Source organism: Sus scrofa, chromosome 1 (assembly GCF_000003025.6).
Source record: "Sus scrofa isolate TJ Tabasco breed Duroc chromosome 1, Sscrofa11.1, whole genome shotgun sequence".
Taxonomy (NCBI): Eukaryota; Metazoa; Chordata; class Mammalia; order Artiodactyla; family Suidae; genus Sus; species Sus scrofa.
This window is the reverse complement of record NC_010443.5, coordinates 250,061,505-250,078,450: the sequence shown is the minus strand read 5'-3', so window position 1 is coordinate 250,078,450 and position 16,946 is coordinate 250,061,505. Positions and strand designations below refer to the sequence as shown.

Sequence of the window (16,946 nt, the reverse complement as noted above, 5' to 3'; positions counted from 1 at the left end):
GGGGGCGGGGCTTCGGGCGGCGCGGGTGCAGAGCCTTAGCCGCGGACAGGCAGGCTGGCGGGCGGCGGGGCCCGCAGCAGCTCGCTGTCCAGGCTGCGCGACGCGCCGAGGGCCATGGCCGCCTCTGCGGGCTCAGCCGGCGTTGGCGGCGCCGGGGCAGTGCACGGCTCCGGCCCGTCAGGCTTCGCCTTCGACTCTGGACTGGAGATCAAAACTCGCTCCGTGGAGCAGACACTGCTCCCGCTGGTTTCTCAGGTAAAGTGGCGCCCGCGCGGCCCCTTGTCTCCCTCCGGCTGCGGCCCGCGATGGCGGCGGTCGCTCGTGCGGCGGGTCGGGGCCCGGTGGGAGGCAGCCTCTGTCCCACACTCCGCATCGCGACTCCGGCGTCAGTATCGGGCCGCCTGTCGGGGGTTTGAGGACTGGCCTGGGTTGGGGCGGCGGGAGTCTGAACCATCCGAAATCCGGCGACGGGGGCCGAGTGGGATGAGCAGCAGCGGAGGCTGCGGGACTGGGAGCCCAGTGCGGACCTGAGAGCTGGTTGCAGGTGCGCCGCCCGGCCTCCTTGCAGGACCCTCCTAGGGGCTGCGGCTCCGGCGGCCCAGGGATCCCCCGAGGCCAGCTCCCCAGAGGCAGAGAGGACCTCCGCGGGGGCTCCGCTGGCGCTCAGGGGCCTTCCTCGAAGTCCCTCTAACCTACTGCCCGCGCACCTTTGCATCTCTAGAACAAACCCGGACTTCAGCCACTCTGGCGGGGGCGTTCCTGCCGGCCTTCAAGTCCAGCGTGCGCTCCCCTCCCCTAGGCCTTTGTCCATTTCCCCGGAGTGTGTGTCGGCTTGCTGGTGGCCTGTTCACCCCGGGCCACCTTGCCCCTTCCCCCCTTAACCTGCCTGCTTACTCCACTTGGCTTTTATCTGTTCTCGGAAGGTTGAGGTGAAGGACTGATTCTCTGATGGTTAATCCGGGTACACATTTTTTTTTTTTCCCAAATCCCCTTTGGGTTGTATGCTTTATTGTATTTATTGGTCACAACAGAAGTCTGGAATCAGCTAATTGACGCGCTTAGCTTTAGAGAAGTTTTTGTTACGGTGAGCCGAGTTATACGCAGCCCCCAGGGCTAGAATTCCTCGCCTAGATCTAATGTGCCAAACACTGTGGGGAGTGAAGAATTCTGTGCCTTCAGGAGCTTCTTGGATGTGACTCACAACTAGATTGTAACGTCTTGATGACTCACCCTAGTATTGCCAAGATTTTGGAGGTAGATGGAATCTCAAAGGTTATCTGACTCTAAATTAAAACATTTTTTCTTACAGCGTCCTTGACACCTGGTCATCAGTCCCTTGCTTAAACATGCTCAATGCTGGGGAGCCTGTAGCTGTTCCATAGAATTTTCAATGCCATCTTTTCTCCATCCAGCCCTGCAGATATTTGAAAACAGCAGTCATACATGTCCCTGGATTCCTGTCATGCTGATTAAAAGAACAGCCCCATTTTCTTCACCTGTGCTCCTTTTAGCTTGTCTAAAACCACAGTGACTTAATACTCCTGACACTCCTCCCCAAGCCACTTCCTTCCAGGTCTGATAGAAGCCTTGACCAGTGGGAAAGAGTTGAGGATCAGTCAGTCAGTCATGTCTGCCCTGCCACCTCCCCCAGAGGAATACCACTACCACCAGCAAAACAACCACAACACAAAATGAGAAATAACGGAGTAGTTTTAAGAGAGAGAGTTAAAGAGAGTGGTATTTTATCCATTTGAAAAAAAAAATCCATATTATATATGCCTTGGGCCACGTTTAAGCACTTTGTACATATTAACTCATTTAATTCTCATAATAATCGTATGAAGTAGATATATGTTCATTCTCATTATATGAATGAAGAAACAGGCATAGTGAGGTTGAGTGACTTGTCATAGGGCTTTCACCTATAAATGTCAAACCGGAATTTGAACCTAGGCAGCCTGGTCCCAGGGTCTGTGCTCTTAGCTACACGGTATTTGTTCTCTCTAGAGATTAGAGGCAATGATGAGGTCAGCTAGTGGCAGGTACAGAGAAGAGAGTCTGCAATGGAAAAACAAGCTGGAAGGTGGTTGTAATCTGGAGAAATGGCAACTTTTCACAGTATCACTGCTAAAAATGTATCAGACCTACAGTTCTGCATTGTGTAATTCTGGGGTAAAAGAGGGTGGAGAGAGTAAGCGGAGGAGGAAACATGTGAATTGGCTGCTGAGAGTTAAGGAGAGGTCAATGCCAAAGGGGGAAAATGCCAACTTTTTTTTTCCTCTTCCCTGTTAAAGACTCACTCAGGGCCATAGCTGAGGTTCTGCATCTCACGTATTAGCTCTATCTTTAGTGCAATTATAAGTGATATTCCTAATGATGAACTGTATCCAGCAACAACAAAAAGTTAAATTATGCTTACAATTAAGAAATATCTAAAGCATGACCAGAACACTAACAAAACAGGAAAACATGGACTACAATTGAGATTGATTTTTTTTTTTTTTAAGTTTTAGTGAGTAGTGGTGATTTAAAAGTGCAGCTCTCTAGAAAACTCATGTCCAGGAGTCTCCTTTTCTAAGGATGCTGTCCTTTGATCCATCTCATGTTTTACTGTCATAGCCACAAGAATATGTTAAGCTTCTTAAAGCATTTGCTGTATGGTTTTTAACTGCTGCTCTTTGAGGATTGTATCCTAGTTGGGAGACAGGACAGGTACAGAAAGCACATGACAAGTGTCAGGTGAACATCATCAATAGTGAATGTTCTCAGTGCTCAGAGCAGGTGTGGCTGAGTCAGGAAGGACACCATAGAGGAGACAGGGTCTTAAGGTGAATAAATAGGGCTAGCTTTCTGCAGTTTAGTGACTTTAAAGCAGATGGTTTCTATTATGACATCATCTAACCTCTTGTGACTCTCCAGGTAAAAAGTTCTGAGTTACTGGCCTTATTCTAAGAGCGCAAGTTTGCATCAATATTAGACAAATGTGTACAATTTTCTGCATTCCTAACTTAGAAGAGATATATTGTTTTTATAAGTGGATACAGAAAAGCATCCAGTTAATTAAACTTCTAATCATGATAAAGGGCACATAGCAAGTTAGTAATAGAAGAAAGCTTCTTTAACCTGGTAAAGAGTACCTATAGATAATATGTTGGTACTCTTTACCAGGTGACTATAACTATGATGTTATAGTTCACGTCATAGCAAAAATCAAGTTTAAAATAAACATTTCCAGAGTTCCCGCTGTGACTTAGCAATAATGAACCCAACTGGTATCCAGGAGGATGTGGTGGTTCAATCCCTTGGCCTCCCTCAGTGGGTTGGGGACCTGGTGTTGCTGTGGCTGTGGTGTAGGCCAGCAGCTGCAGCTCAGATTTAACCACTAGCCTGGGAACTTCCGTATGCCATGGGTGCAGCCCTAAGAAGACAAAAATAAAATAAAATAAACATTTCCTTTAAAACTAGAAATAAAAAGAGGAATGCCTGCTACCATGGCTTCTATTCAGCGCTGTAATAGAAATCTTAACCAGTGCAACAAGACAAGAAGTGAAAGGTATAAAGATAGGAAAGGAAAATCAAAATGTAATTATCTACATAGGAAACTCAGGAGCTCCCACTGTGGCACAGTGGATTAAGAGCCCAATTGCAGTGGCTCTGGTCTCTGCGGACGCATGGGTTCAGTCCTCCACTGGGTGCATTTTGTTATAGTATCCACCATTGCAGCAGCTGTGGTGTAGCCTGGAAACTTCCACATGCCTTGGGTGCGCCTATTAAAAAAAACAAACAAGACCTCAAGAGTCTACAAATAAATTATAAAAATTAGGAAGTTTACTGAGTTGACTGAAGGTAGGCTTCTAAAGTCAACTGCGTTTCTTTCTCTAGATTAATACATACAGAAAAAGTAGTTCTAAAACATAATACCAGATAGAATAAAAACGACAGTAAAAATACGTGTATATATGTGCATAGCGAAAGAGATGCCAAACTTTGTGGAGAAAATTGCAACATTTTATGGAAAGCTAAAGTAGGGCTAGATAAATGGGAAAGAAGTACTATGTTCCTGGCCAGATTGATTTGATTTATAGCCATATTTATTTTCCCTATCAATGTATGTATTTAATGGAATTCCAATGAAAATTTCAACAGGATTTTTTTAGTAGCATTTGATAAAAGTAATTCTAAACTTTATATGAAAGAGCAATGGGCCAAGAATAGCCAGAAGAGAAACAAGGTTGTAGACTTGCTCTCCCAGATTTCAAGTCTTTCAAGTAATTAAGACAGCGTGGGTTTAAGAGCAGAGATGGACAAATAGACTAGTGACACAGAGTCAAGAACCTGGAAACGGATCCACACGTGTGGAAAGTCAATAATTCATAGAATTGGCACTGCTCATCAGTAGGGAAGGGAAGAACCTTTTAAAAAAATGAGGGTAATTGGTTATCTAAATGCAAACACATGATATTGAATCACCATATATAAAAATCAATACTTGGGAATCCCCTCTTGGAGCAGCAGAAACGAATCCAACTAGGAACCATGAAGTTGCCAGTTTGATACCCGGCTTCACTCAGTGGGTTAAGGATCTGGCATTGCCGTCAGCTGTAGTATAGGTTGCAGACGTGGCTCGGATCTGGTGTTGCTGTGGCTCCTGAGGCCAGCAGCAACAGCTCTGATTAGACCCCTAGCCTGGGAACCTCCATATGACCAAAGACAAAATAAAAGATGAAAATCAATACCAAATGGATTAAAAATATCAATATGAAAGTGAAAACCTAACACTTTTAGGAAAGGAAATAGTGCAATATCTTCACCTCATGTGGAAGAGGATTTCTTAGTATACCAAAAGAACAAACCCTAAGCCCAGATTGCTCCATTAAAATGGAGAATCTTTGTTCATCAAAATTGAAAGGATAAGCCATAAAGTGGAAGAATCTGATTGCAAAGTAAATATCCAATAAATGATTGGTAGCATACAGGATAAATAAAGGGCTCCAATGAATCAAAAATAAAATTATCCAGGGAGTTCCCATCGTGGCACAGTGGTTAAGGAATCCAACTAGGAACCATGAGGTTGTGGGTTCGATCCCTGGCCTTGCTCAGTGGGTTAAGGATCTGGTTTTGCCATGAGCTGTGGTGTAGGTCGAAGACGTGGCTCGGATCCCCCATTGCTGTGGCTCTGGCGTAGGCTGGCGGCTACAGCTCTGATTAGACCCCTACCCTGGGAACCTCCATATGCTGTGGGAGCAGCCCTAGAAAAGGCAAAAAGACAAAAAGACAAAAAAAAAAAAAAAATTATCCATTAAAAATTGGTAACATAGTCATTTTGCAGAAGAGGAAACAGATATAACAAAAGATACGTGAAAAGATGTTCAACTTTATTAGAAATTGGTGAAGTACAAGTTAAAACCACAGTGAGAGCAAGTGAACGTGGAGCTGATGGAAATGTGAGTAGTACTACCATTCTAGAAAACAGTTTTATCTGTCAAAGTTGAGGGTGGGTGTGACCTATGGCCTAGAAATTTCACTCTTAAAACCACACCCCTGGAAGAAAGAAGTCCTACACGTGGACATAGGTTGGAATGTTGATACTCTTTTTACTTCTAATGGCCCCAAACTGGAAACTACCCAAATGTCTTTTAACAGTAGGATGTTTAAATAAAATTGTGCTAATAAGTTCATACAATGAGATCCTAAGCAGCAGTTAAAGGAATGAATCACAGCTATAATTATCAATATGGATGACTCTCAAAAAATATAATGTTACGGAAAAAAAATTAAAGATTCAAAACAGGCAAAACAAAACCATATGTCACTTAAGGATATAACATGTGTAGTAGTTCTAATAAGATGAGCATAACATTAGGACAGTCACTTCTGAGGAGGAGCAGGGGTTTGGGGGTGATACAGAAATGAGGGGCTCTCAGGGCATCTGGGTTGTCAGAAATACCCGGAATGTTCTCTTAAGCTTGCGGTAGGTTTTTTATGTCTTCCTTTCATTTCTTTAAATGGCATGTATGTAGTATATATTCATTTGTTGCATATTTTCTAATTCAGACAGGTTTAAAAAAAAAAAAAAAAAAAAAAAGCCCTGGGCTAAGTCCCAAACACATTTTCTGCAGAGCAGCTCCCACCTTCTTTAATAATCACTTTTTTCTTCCTGTCAAAACTCCCACTCCCAGTCTTACTCTGCTTTTATCCAAGGAAGGGAAGAGGGCTATCTGCCATACAGCTCCACCCTGGCCTGGAATGTTATTCTACCACCCACTGGTCTTTTCCTGTCTGTGATGGATTTACTTCACTCACTGTTATACAGACCCTTTACCTCTCGAGGGCAGCTCCCCTCTCTTCCCATTTCTCTCTTCGTTGTCCTGGAAACTTTTTAGGATCTTTGTCTCACTACACTGGAGATGAAGAGAGTACAGATGGGGCGCTCTGTTGAGTTGTGTATGTGAATATGTGTGTTTTTAATTGGAAAAATATTTATGGTGTGTAAAGTGAAAGTGCCCTTTCTCCTGCTTTTAAAGACCTCCCCATGATTTGGTGTGTCACAGTGGGAACTCTGGTGTGTTTTCTTCTATATTGCTTTCTATAGCCAATTAGCTGAATTTTTTTTTTTTTTTTTTTTTTTTTTTTTGTCTTTTTAGGGCCACACCCGAGGCATAAGGAGATTCCCAGGCTAGGGGTTGAATTGGAGCTGTCGCTGCCTGCCTACACCACAGCCACAGTAACACCAGATCCGAGCCAAATCTGCAACATACACCATAGCTCACAGTAATGCTGGATCCTTTACCCACTGAACAAGGCCAGGGATCGAACCTGCGTCCTCATGGATACTAGTCAGGTTCGTTACTGCTGAGCCCCAACAACTCCTGATTAGCTGACTTTTATATCTAATACTTTTGGGAACTGAGAATGAATTAGGCCTAGAGATAAACTTCTCTGTCCAGGTCTGATTCTTTTTTTCTCTCCTTGGGTCTTGCTTTCTTATCTTCCCATAAAATAGGTAAACTAAGATAATCCATTTCAATCAAGAGATTGTTGTCAGTCATTCTAGAAAATAAGAATAACATCACAGGAGTTCCCACTGTGGTACAGTGGGTTAAGAATCCAACTGCAGCAGCTCGGGTTCCTACAGAGGCTCAAGTTTGATCCCCAGCCCAGCACAGTGGGTTAAAGGAGATGCAGCTGCAGCTTAAATTCAATCCCAGGCCTGGGAACTTCCATATGCTTCAGGTATGGAAATAAAAATTAAAAAAAAAAGGGGGGGGAACATCACAAACATAAGGAATCTAGAATCTAGAGATTCTGTAAGTATAAATTGGGTAATGTCTAACCATGATGTAGTGTTTACTAAATACCAGACACTATTCTAAGTACTTTATTTGCAGGTACTAATTTATTCCCTACAATGACCTTATGAAATGGGTACTATTATTGTTCCTGTTTTTACAGATGAGAATGCTGAGTAATGGGAGGCTCAAGTAACTTGTTACATAGTCACATGATAGAGTGGGAACTTAAACCCAGGCAGAGCGATGCCAGAGGTCATGCTCTTCACTGCTAGGATATACTTTATTGATGATGGGTACTTCTTGACACACTTTGTTTCTTTCTTTTTTTTTTTTTTTTTGTCTTTTTGCCTTTTCTAGGGCCGCTTCCTGCGGCATATGGAGGTTCCCAGGGTAGGGGTCCCATCGGAGCTGTAGCCACAGGCCTTTGCCAGAGCCACAGCAACACAGGATATGAGCCGCGTCTGTGATCTACACCACAGCTCATGGCAACGCCGGATCCTTAACCCACTGAGCAAGGCCAGGGATCGAACCCGCAACCTCATGGTTCTTAGATTCGCTAACCACTGTGCAACGATGGGAACTCTGACACCCTTTGTTGGAAGGCATCAAGTAAGCCCTGGTTCTTAGTCTTTTATTCCATAGCCAGGTCTTCAATGTATTAAATCCTCTTTCTTCCCCAAGGGATGCTTTCTCTGCCATCTTTTCCAGTTCATTCAGGCTATCTCTAGATTCCAGTGTCAGGGCAACTCCAGGTTGTGACTCCCGATTTAGTATGCCTCCTATTTTTGCAGAATAAAAACTAAAATTTTATTTCACACATAATTTACAAGGCAACCTTACCACAGCTATCTTTCCTTAATTCTTATCGTAGTCCTAGGAGGAAAGAAACAGTGTAGTGAGTGAGAGCCAATTTACTGGCTTTGTGACCTTGTACAAATTCTTAACCTCTTCAGATTTCAGGTGCTTTATCTGTAAAATGAGGGTAATAACAGTAGCTACCTCATAGAGATGTAAGCATTAAATGAATCAATACCAGGAGTTCCCATGGCGGCTCAGTGATATCGAACCAGGGAGCGAATCTGGGCCACAGCTGTGACCTACACCACAGCTGCTGCAATGCTAGATCCTTAACCTGCTGCTATGGGCCGAGATTGAACCCATGCCGCCATAGAGACAATACCAGATCCTTAACTTACTACACTACAGTAGGAACTCCTACCTTTTAATAAGAAATTTTATAAGTTGACCTGGCTGCTCTAAATTCAATTTTAAATGCATACCTGTATCATGGATCAAATGTTTTCTAGACAGCTTCAAGTAAAAGGAGGATAGCCACAGCTAATTTTGCACTGGGAAGGATGCTTATAGTGAAAGCAAAATGTATGTTTCAGAACTGAATGATGGGGGGTTCCCGTCATGGTGCAGTGGTTAATGAATCTGACTAGGAACCATGAGGTTGCGGGTTTGATCCCTGGCCTTGCTCAGTGGGTTAAGGATCTGGCGTTGCCGTGAGCTGTGGTGTAGTTTCCAGGCGAGGCTCAGATCCGGTGTTGCTGTGGCTCTGGCCTAGGCTGGCAGCTACAGCTCCGATTTGACCCCTAGCCTGGGAACCTCCATATGCCAAGGAAGCGGCCCTAGAAAAGGCAAAAAGACAAAAAACAAAAACAAAAACAAAACTGATTGATAGTTGGCATTTTAGCCAAACTGCATGATCTTTATAATTGAAAATTTTAAACTTTATATAAATAGAAGATTTAATTGGCACAACTGAAACTTCTTTTCTCCAGAGTCTCTTCCCAGGTGGTTGTTTGAATAGTCAGTAGTGGTCAGGTCCCTGTTTTCCAGTGATGCTGACTTCCCTATGGTCTCAAAGATGTGGAAAGGGACTAAGCGGGTACTAATAGGATACATATTTGTTTCCTGCTTCTCATGAAACACAGTTATCCCCCAAAGTCAACCATAGCAACTCTTCTTTGATGTGGTTACAATTTAGATACTATTTTATTTTGAAGATTTGAAGAAAATATTCCTCCCCACCCCCAAAAAATCAAAGGGTAATTAATGACAAGCTCTACCAAAGGAGAGGGTATAGAGTGAGCTTTGGTGTCAGATAAACCTAGGTTTATATTCTAAACTAAATAACTTGGCTGTGTGAACCAAGTATATAATTTCACTATGCCTCAGTATTCTTATCTCTAATAGTACCTAAGGATTAAATAAACCTTTGAGTTCTTATCTTAAACTGGATACTGTGTTAAACACAATACTTGCAACATTTTGTTTATTCATCTTGTCAACAGAACAGTCAGTCTTGCTAAGTGGTTAAGAGGCTAGGCTCTGGAGTTAGAATATCTGGATTTAAATCTTAATTCCTCTACTGTTCTTGATGTCCAGTTTCCCCGCTCTCCATGCTGTTATGTTTCCTCATTTGTGAAATGGGGATATTAGTACCCATTTTAATGGAATTTTGTGAGACATTACCGTGTAATGTTTAATAGTATGGCCTCTGCCAGCAATACCTGATACCAAAGCCAGAAAAGGATGCTATGATGAAAAAACAAAACAAAAAACAAAACAAAAAACAAAAAAACCAGAGTTCCCGTAGTGGCGCAGTGGTTAACGAATCCGACTAGGAACCATGAGGTTGCGGGTTCGGTCCCTGCCCTTGCTCAGTGGGTTAACGATCCGGCGTTGCCGTGAGCTGTGGTGTAGGTTGCAGACGCGGCTCGGATCCCGAGTTGCTGTGGCTCTGGCGTAGGCCGGTGGCTACAGCTCCGATTCGACCCCTGGCCTGGGAACCTCCATATGCCGTGGGAGCGGCCCAAGAAATAGCAAAAAGACAAAAAAAAAAAAAAAAAAAAAAAAAACCTACAGCACTATGTCCCTGAGGAATATAGCTGCAATGTTTCTTAACAAAATACTAGCAAACTGAATTCAGTAGCATAGTAAATAGGTCATACACCATGATCAAGTGGGATTTATCCCTGGGATGCAAGGATGGTTCAGTATATGCAAAAATCAATAAATGTCATGCACCACATTAATAAGATGAAGTAAAAAGTGAAAGTATAATCATCACAATAGGTGCAGGAAAAGCATTTGACAAAATTCAACAACCTTTTCTGATTGAATATAGAAAGAATGTACCTCAACATAATAAAGGCCATGTATTACAAGCCCTCAGCTAACATTATTCTCAGCAGTGAAAAGTTGAAAGCTTTTTCTTTACAATCAGGAACATGACAAGGGTTTCCATTCTTACCACTCCTGTTCAACGTAGTACTAGAAATCTTAGCCAGAGCAATCACGCAAGAAAAAGGCATTAGACTCAGAAAGAAGTAAAATTGTCTCCATTTGCAGATGACATGTTCATATGTATGGGAAATCCTAAAGACTCCACCCCAAAACTGTCAGAACTAATAAATGAATTCACAAAGTTGCAGGATAAAAAAAAAATTGACGCAGAAATCAGTGTTGTGTTTCTATACACTGAAAACAAAACATCTGGAATGGATTAAGAAGATGTGGTATATATACACAATGGAATACTACTCAGCCATATAAAAAAGAACAAAATAATGCCATTTGCAGCAACATGGATGGAACTAGAGACTCTCATACTTAAGTGAAGTAAGTCAGAAAGAGAAAGACAAATATCATGTGATATCCCTTATATCTGGAATCTAATGCACCATACAAATGAACCTTTCCATGGAAAAGAAACTCACGGGCTTGGAGACAGACTTATGGTTGCCAAGGGGAAGGGGGAGGGAGTGAGATGGACTGGGAGTCTGGGGTTAATAGATGCAAACTATTGCATTTGGAGTGGGTAAGCAATGAGATACTGCTGTATAGCCCAAGGAACTATATCCAGGCACTTGCGATGGAACATGATGGAGGATAATGTGGAAAAAGAATATATATAGATATGTATGACTGGGTCACTTTGCTGTACAGTAGAAATTGGCAGAACATATAAATCAACTATAATGGAAAAATAAAAATCATAAAATTTAAAAAAATCTGAAGAATGAAACAATGCTATTTACAGTAGCATCAGAAGCAATAAATTACTTAATAAATTTAACCAAGAAAGTGAAAAACCTGTACGTTTTAAACTCTTCAATGGAAGAATTTATTTTACCTTGATGAGAAATTGAAGAAGACACAAGTAAATGAAAAGATAGCCCATGTTCATGGATTAGAAGAATTAAAATGTCCTTATTACCCAAAGCTATCTATAAGTTCAATGAAATTCTTATCAAACTTCCAGTTTTTTTGGTTTTTTTTTGTTTGTTTGTTTTAAGGCTGCACCTGTGGCATATGGAAGTTCCCAGGCTAAGGGTTGAATCGGAGCTATAGCTCCCGGCCTACACCACAGCCACAGCAACATGTGATCCAAGCTGCATCTGTGACCACATCTTACAGCAACGCCGGATCCTTAACCCACTAAGCGAGGCCAGGGATCAAACTCGCATCCTCATGGTTCCTAGTCAGGTTCATTAACCACTGAGCCATGAAGGGAACTGTTTCCAGTGGCATTTTTAACAGAAATAGAAAAGCAGTCCTAAAATTTATGTGGAAGCACAGAAGACTCCGACTAGCCAAGGCATCTTGAGAAAGAAGGACAAAGCTGGAAGCATCACATTTCCTGATTTCTTTCTGTCTCTTTTTTCAGCTTTTAGGGCAGCATCTGCCGCATATGGAAGTTCCCAGGGTAAGAGTCTGATCAGAGCTGCAGGCAGAGCTGCAGCCACTGGCCTATGCCATAGCTGCGCATAGGATCTGAGCCATGTCTACAACCTACAGCACAGCTTGAGGCCACCCTGGATCCCAGACCCACTGAGTGGGGCCAGGAATCGAACCTGTGTCCTCAAGGATATTAGATTCATTTCTGCTGCACCTCAGTGGGAACTCCCACACTTTCTAATTTTAAATGATACTGCAAGGCTGCACTAATTAAACAGTATGGTACTGGCATGAAAATAGACACAGAGTCCAATGGAATGGAATAAGAGCCCAGAAACAAAGCCAAACATATGCAGTAAACTAATATTTGACAAGGAAGCAAAAGCCAAACATACTCAATGGGTAAAGGATAGTTTCTTTAATAAATGAGAAAACTGGATAATCACATGTAAAAAATGAAGTTGGACCACTATCTCACACCATTCACAAAAGTTGACTTGAAATGGATTAAAGACTTAAATGTAATACCTGAAGCCATAAAACTCCTAGAAGAAAGCATAGGGAAAAAAATCTTGACATTGGTCTCAGCAATGATTTTGGATATTACACCAAAAGCATAAGCAATGAAGGCAAAAATGGGCAAATAGGACTGTATCAAATTAGAAAGCTTCTGTACAGCGAAAGAAATAAGCAGCAAAACAGACAACCTATAGGAGTGGAGAAAATACTTGCAAACCATCTATCTAATAAGTTAATATTCAGAGTTCCCATTGTGGCACAGTGGAAAGGAATCCGACTAGGAACCATGAGGTTGCGGGTTTGATCCCTGGCCTCACTCAGTGGTTTAAGGATCTGGCATTGCTGTGGCTATAGTGTAGGCTGGCAGCAACAGCTCCAATTAGACCCCTAGCCTGGAAACCTCCATATGCTGTGGGTGCAGCCCTAAAAGGACAAAAGACAAAAAAAAGAAAAGAAAAAAAAAAAAAAGAAGTTAATATCCAAAAAATATAAGGAACCCATAAAACTCAATAGCGGCAGGTGATGTCTAGTAACTTCACGATGGTCTTCAGATGCCCACCACAGGCACTGCTGAGAAAGTTGCTGTGCACAGCTGATTCCAGAAGCAGGGCAAAAGAAAAAAAGGGAAAAAAAAGAAAAGTCAATAGCAAAAAAGTCTTTTTTTTTTTTTTTGTCAGCCACCTTGGGTGGCCTGATTGTATCATAGGCTTAGAGCTGGGAGTTTTTATTTTATTTTTCTTTGTTTTATTTTATCTTATTTTACTTTATTGTATTTGGCCATGTCTGTGGCATGCTGAAGTTCCCTAGCCAGGGATTTAACCTGAGTCACAGCAGTGACAATGCCAAATCCTTAACCACTAGACCACCAGGGAACTCTCCAAAAACAGATTTTAAGGTGGGCAGAGGAACTGAATAGACATTTTTCAAAAGATATACAAACAGCCAACACTCTTGAAAAGATGCCCAGAATCACCAATCATCAGGGAAATTCTCATTGTCAAATCTACAATGCGATATCACCTCATAGCTGTTAAAATTGATTATCATCAAAAAAATAAGTGTTGGTGAGGATGTGGAGAAAAGGGAACCCTTGTGCACTGTTGATGGGAATGGAAATTGGTTCAACCACTGTGGGGAAGAGAGTCCTAAAAAAATAAAAAGTAGAACTACCATGTGATCCAGCAACCCCACTCCTCCAAAGGAGTTCCTGTCGTGGCTCAGCAGAAAACTAATCTGACTAGCATCCATGAGGATGCAGGTTCAATCCCTGGCCTCGCTCAGTGGGTTGAGGATCTGATGTTGCCTTGAGCTATGGTGTAGGTCACAGATGAGGCTCAGATCCTGCATTAATGTGGCTGTGGCGCAGGCCAGCAGCTACAGCTCCAATTCAACCCTTAGCCTGGGAACCTCCATATGCCACGGGTGCAGCCCTAAAAAAAAAAAAAAAAAAGGGAGATGAAATTAGGATCTTGAAGAGGTATCTGCTCTCCCATGTTTATGCAGCATTGTTTGCAATAAGCAAGATACGGGAACAACCTATTTGTTCTATGGGTGAATGGATAAAGAAGATGTGGTAAAAATATAAAATGGAATTATTATTCAGCCATGAGAAGAAAGGAATTCCTACCATTTGTGATAACATGGATGGACCGTGAAGGCATTATGCTAAGTGCAATAAGTTAGTCAGAGAAGGCAAATACTGTATGACCTCACTTATATGTGTCATCTTAAAAAGCTGGACTCATAGAAAGAGAGACTAGAATGGTGATTGCCAGGGCCTGGATGGTGGGGAGATCAGGAGATATTGGTCAAAGGGTACAGATTTTCAGTTAAAAGATGACTAGGTTCTGGGGATCTAATGTACAACATGGTGACTATCGCTAAAAATACTATACTTCAAAGTTACTGAGAGAATAGACCTAAATGTTCTCACCACCACCACCACCACCAAAAAAAAAGAGATAATTGTGTGAGGTGATGGAAGTGTTGTGGTAATTAAACACAATTATTGTGGAAGCATTTGTAATATCCGTGTGTATCAAATCCTCACAGGGTACACCTTAAACTTGCACAGTGTTCTATGTAAACTATATCTCAGTAAAGCTGGGATTAAAAAGGGTGGCCTTAGCAAATTGTCTGACTGTGAATCCTGGCTTCACCACTTAATAGCTGTGTGACCTTAAAGAAGCTTTTTTTTTTTTTTTTTTTTTTTTTGGTCTTTATGTGATTTCTTGGGCTGCTCCCAGGTAGGGGTTAATTGGAGCTGTAGCCACCAGCCTATGCCAGAGCCACGGCAACGCCAGATCCGAGCCGTGTCTGCAACCTACACCACAGCTCACGGCAACACCGGATCCTTAACCCACTGAGCAAGGCCAGGGATCGAACCCACAACCTCATGGTTCCTAGTGGATTCGTTAACCACTGAGCCATGATGGGAACTCCCTTAAATAAGCATCTTTTAATGTCAGTTCCCTTTTCTGTAAAAAGGGGTGAAGTGTTGCCTATATCTGAAGATTCTTGTGAGGATTAAATTAGATGATTTATGCAAAATACTTTTTTTGTACCTACTACATAGTGATGCTAGTATTACACCAGTGCAATGTTTTTCATGCCACAAATTTAGGAGCGTCGTTGACAATATCAATCTAACTTTTCAAGCAGTTCCTATTTAAGACATTTTGCAATTTTCCCATTTTCCTCCATCTATTGCTGCCTTATTTCAGGCCAACAGCATCTTTTACTTGAACTGCTTCAGCAACTTTCTGATTAGTCTTCCTGCTTCTACTTTTTTTTTTTTTTTTTTTTTTTTAAGGTCCTTACACAGGGCATATGGAAATTCCCAGGCTAGGAATTGGAGCTGTAGCTGCTGGCCTACACCACAGCCAGATCTGAGCCACATCTGCGACCTACACCACAGCTCACGGCAATGCCAGATCCTTAACCCACTGAGCAAGGCCAGGGATCAAACCCTCATCCTCTTGGATGATAGTCGGGTTCATTAACCACTGAGCCATGATGGGAACTCCCCTGCTTTTCTTTTGCAGGAAATACTATTCTACTCTGCCTGAAAGAGAGTATTCTTTTTAAATATATACACTTGATACTGCATTAGTTACATACTGTTGCAGAATAAGTTACTCCCAACTTAATGGTTTAAAACAACAAACACTTGTTATCTGTGTCAGGAATTTGAGAGTGGCTTACCTGGGAGGTTCTAGATCACTCATATAGCTGTTGGCAGTAGGCCTCAGACCCTTGTTAGCTGACAGTCAGGGTCCTTAGTTCCTTGTCATGCATCCTCTGCATCAGGCTGGTCACTTGTCGTCATGGCAACTGGCTTCCCCTAGAATAGTTTCAGAGAAAGAGAAAGATGGAATCCAGAGTGTCTTTATGACTTGCCCTCAAAAGTAGCATGCTGTCACTTCTGCTTTATTTTATTAATTAGAAGCGATTCACTAAGTTCAGACCACATGCAAGAGGAGGAGAATGAGGCTCTACCTCTTGAAAGGAGGAGTAGTAAGAAATTTGGGAATTTATCTTAAGATCACCACACTCTACTTTGGCCAGATGTTTACATTCTTCCCATCTACATATAACACCCCACCCAAAACCCAAGATGAAACAACCTCAACCTCTCATCCCTTTATGGCATCAGCTAGAAGTCCAAGATATTGGCATTTAAATAGATTAAAATCAGACTTCTTGTTCTTGTAGTTCCTTAGATATAGTTTCTTGACTATAGTTCCCTTTTTTTTTTTTTTCTTTTTAGGGCCACAGCTGCAGCATATGGAAGTTCCCACCCTAGGGGTTGAATCAGAGCTGCAGCTGCAGGCCTACAACAAAGCCACAGCAACTCGGGATCCGAGCCACATCCATGACCCACACTGCAGCTCACGGCAATGTGGGGTCCCTAACCCACTGAGTGAGACCAGGGATCAAACCCTCATCCTCATGGATACTAGTCCGGTTCTTAACCTGCTGAGCTACAGCCAGAACTCCTTGACTATAGTTCCCCTCGATCTGAAGACCTGTGAACTAAAGATACAAGTTATCTCCTTCCCAAACCCTCAGCTTACAGTGATGGGACAGAAATAGGATAATTACTAGAGACATTTTTGTTAAAACAAGTCAGGGAAATAGGAGGCACAGAATGACTGCCAGATACTTCTGTTTGAAAATGAGGAAAACAGGAGCCATTGGTTCACAGTATTCTGAAATCCACCCACGCACAGGTTAACCATCTCTTGATTGAGACTTAAGGCCTGGGAATAATTGTTCATGGAGCTTCATTGGCAGGAGGCCATGGTACTCCACTACCTTTTGGCCAGAGGCCTCAGTTTTTTACTATGTGGGTCTCTCCATAGCGTTGCTGGAGTGTCCTCCACGGCAAGTCATTTTCTCCCGCAGTGATTGATCCCAGAGAGAGAGTAAAATGGAAGTTACAAT

At 42.3% G+C, this 16,946-nt stretch overlaps 1 protein-coding gene across 1 annotated transcript in view; it reads left to right on the top strand.

Moving 5' to 3' along the window:
- The window catches only part of CTNNAL1 (catenin alpha like 1), a 73,005-nt gene continuing 56,061 nt past the window's right edge, over positions 3-16,946 (top strand). Inside the window, exon 1 of the mRNA XM_003353601.4 lies at positions 3-255. Coding sequence (XP_003353649.3) covers positions 115-255 — 141 coding nt within the window. The 5' untranslated portion in view covers positions 3-114. The remainder of the gene's footprint in view (positions 256-16,946) is intronic.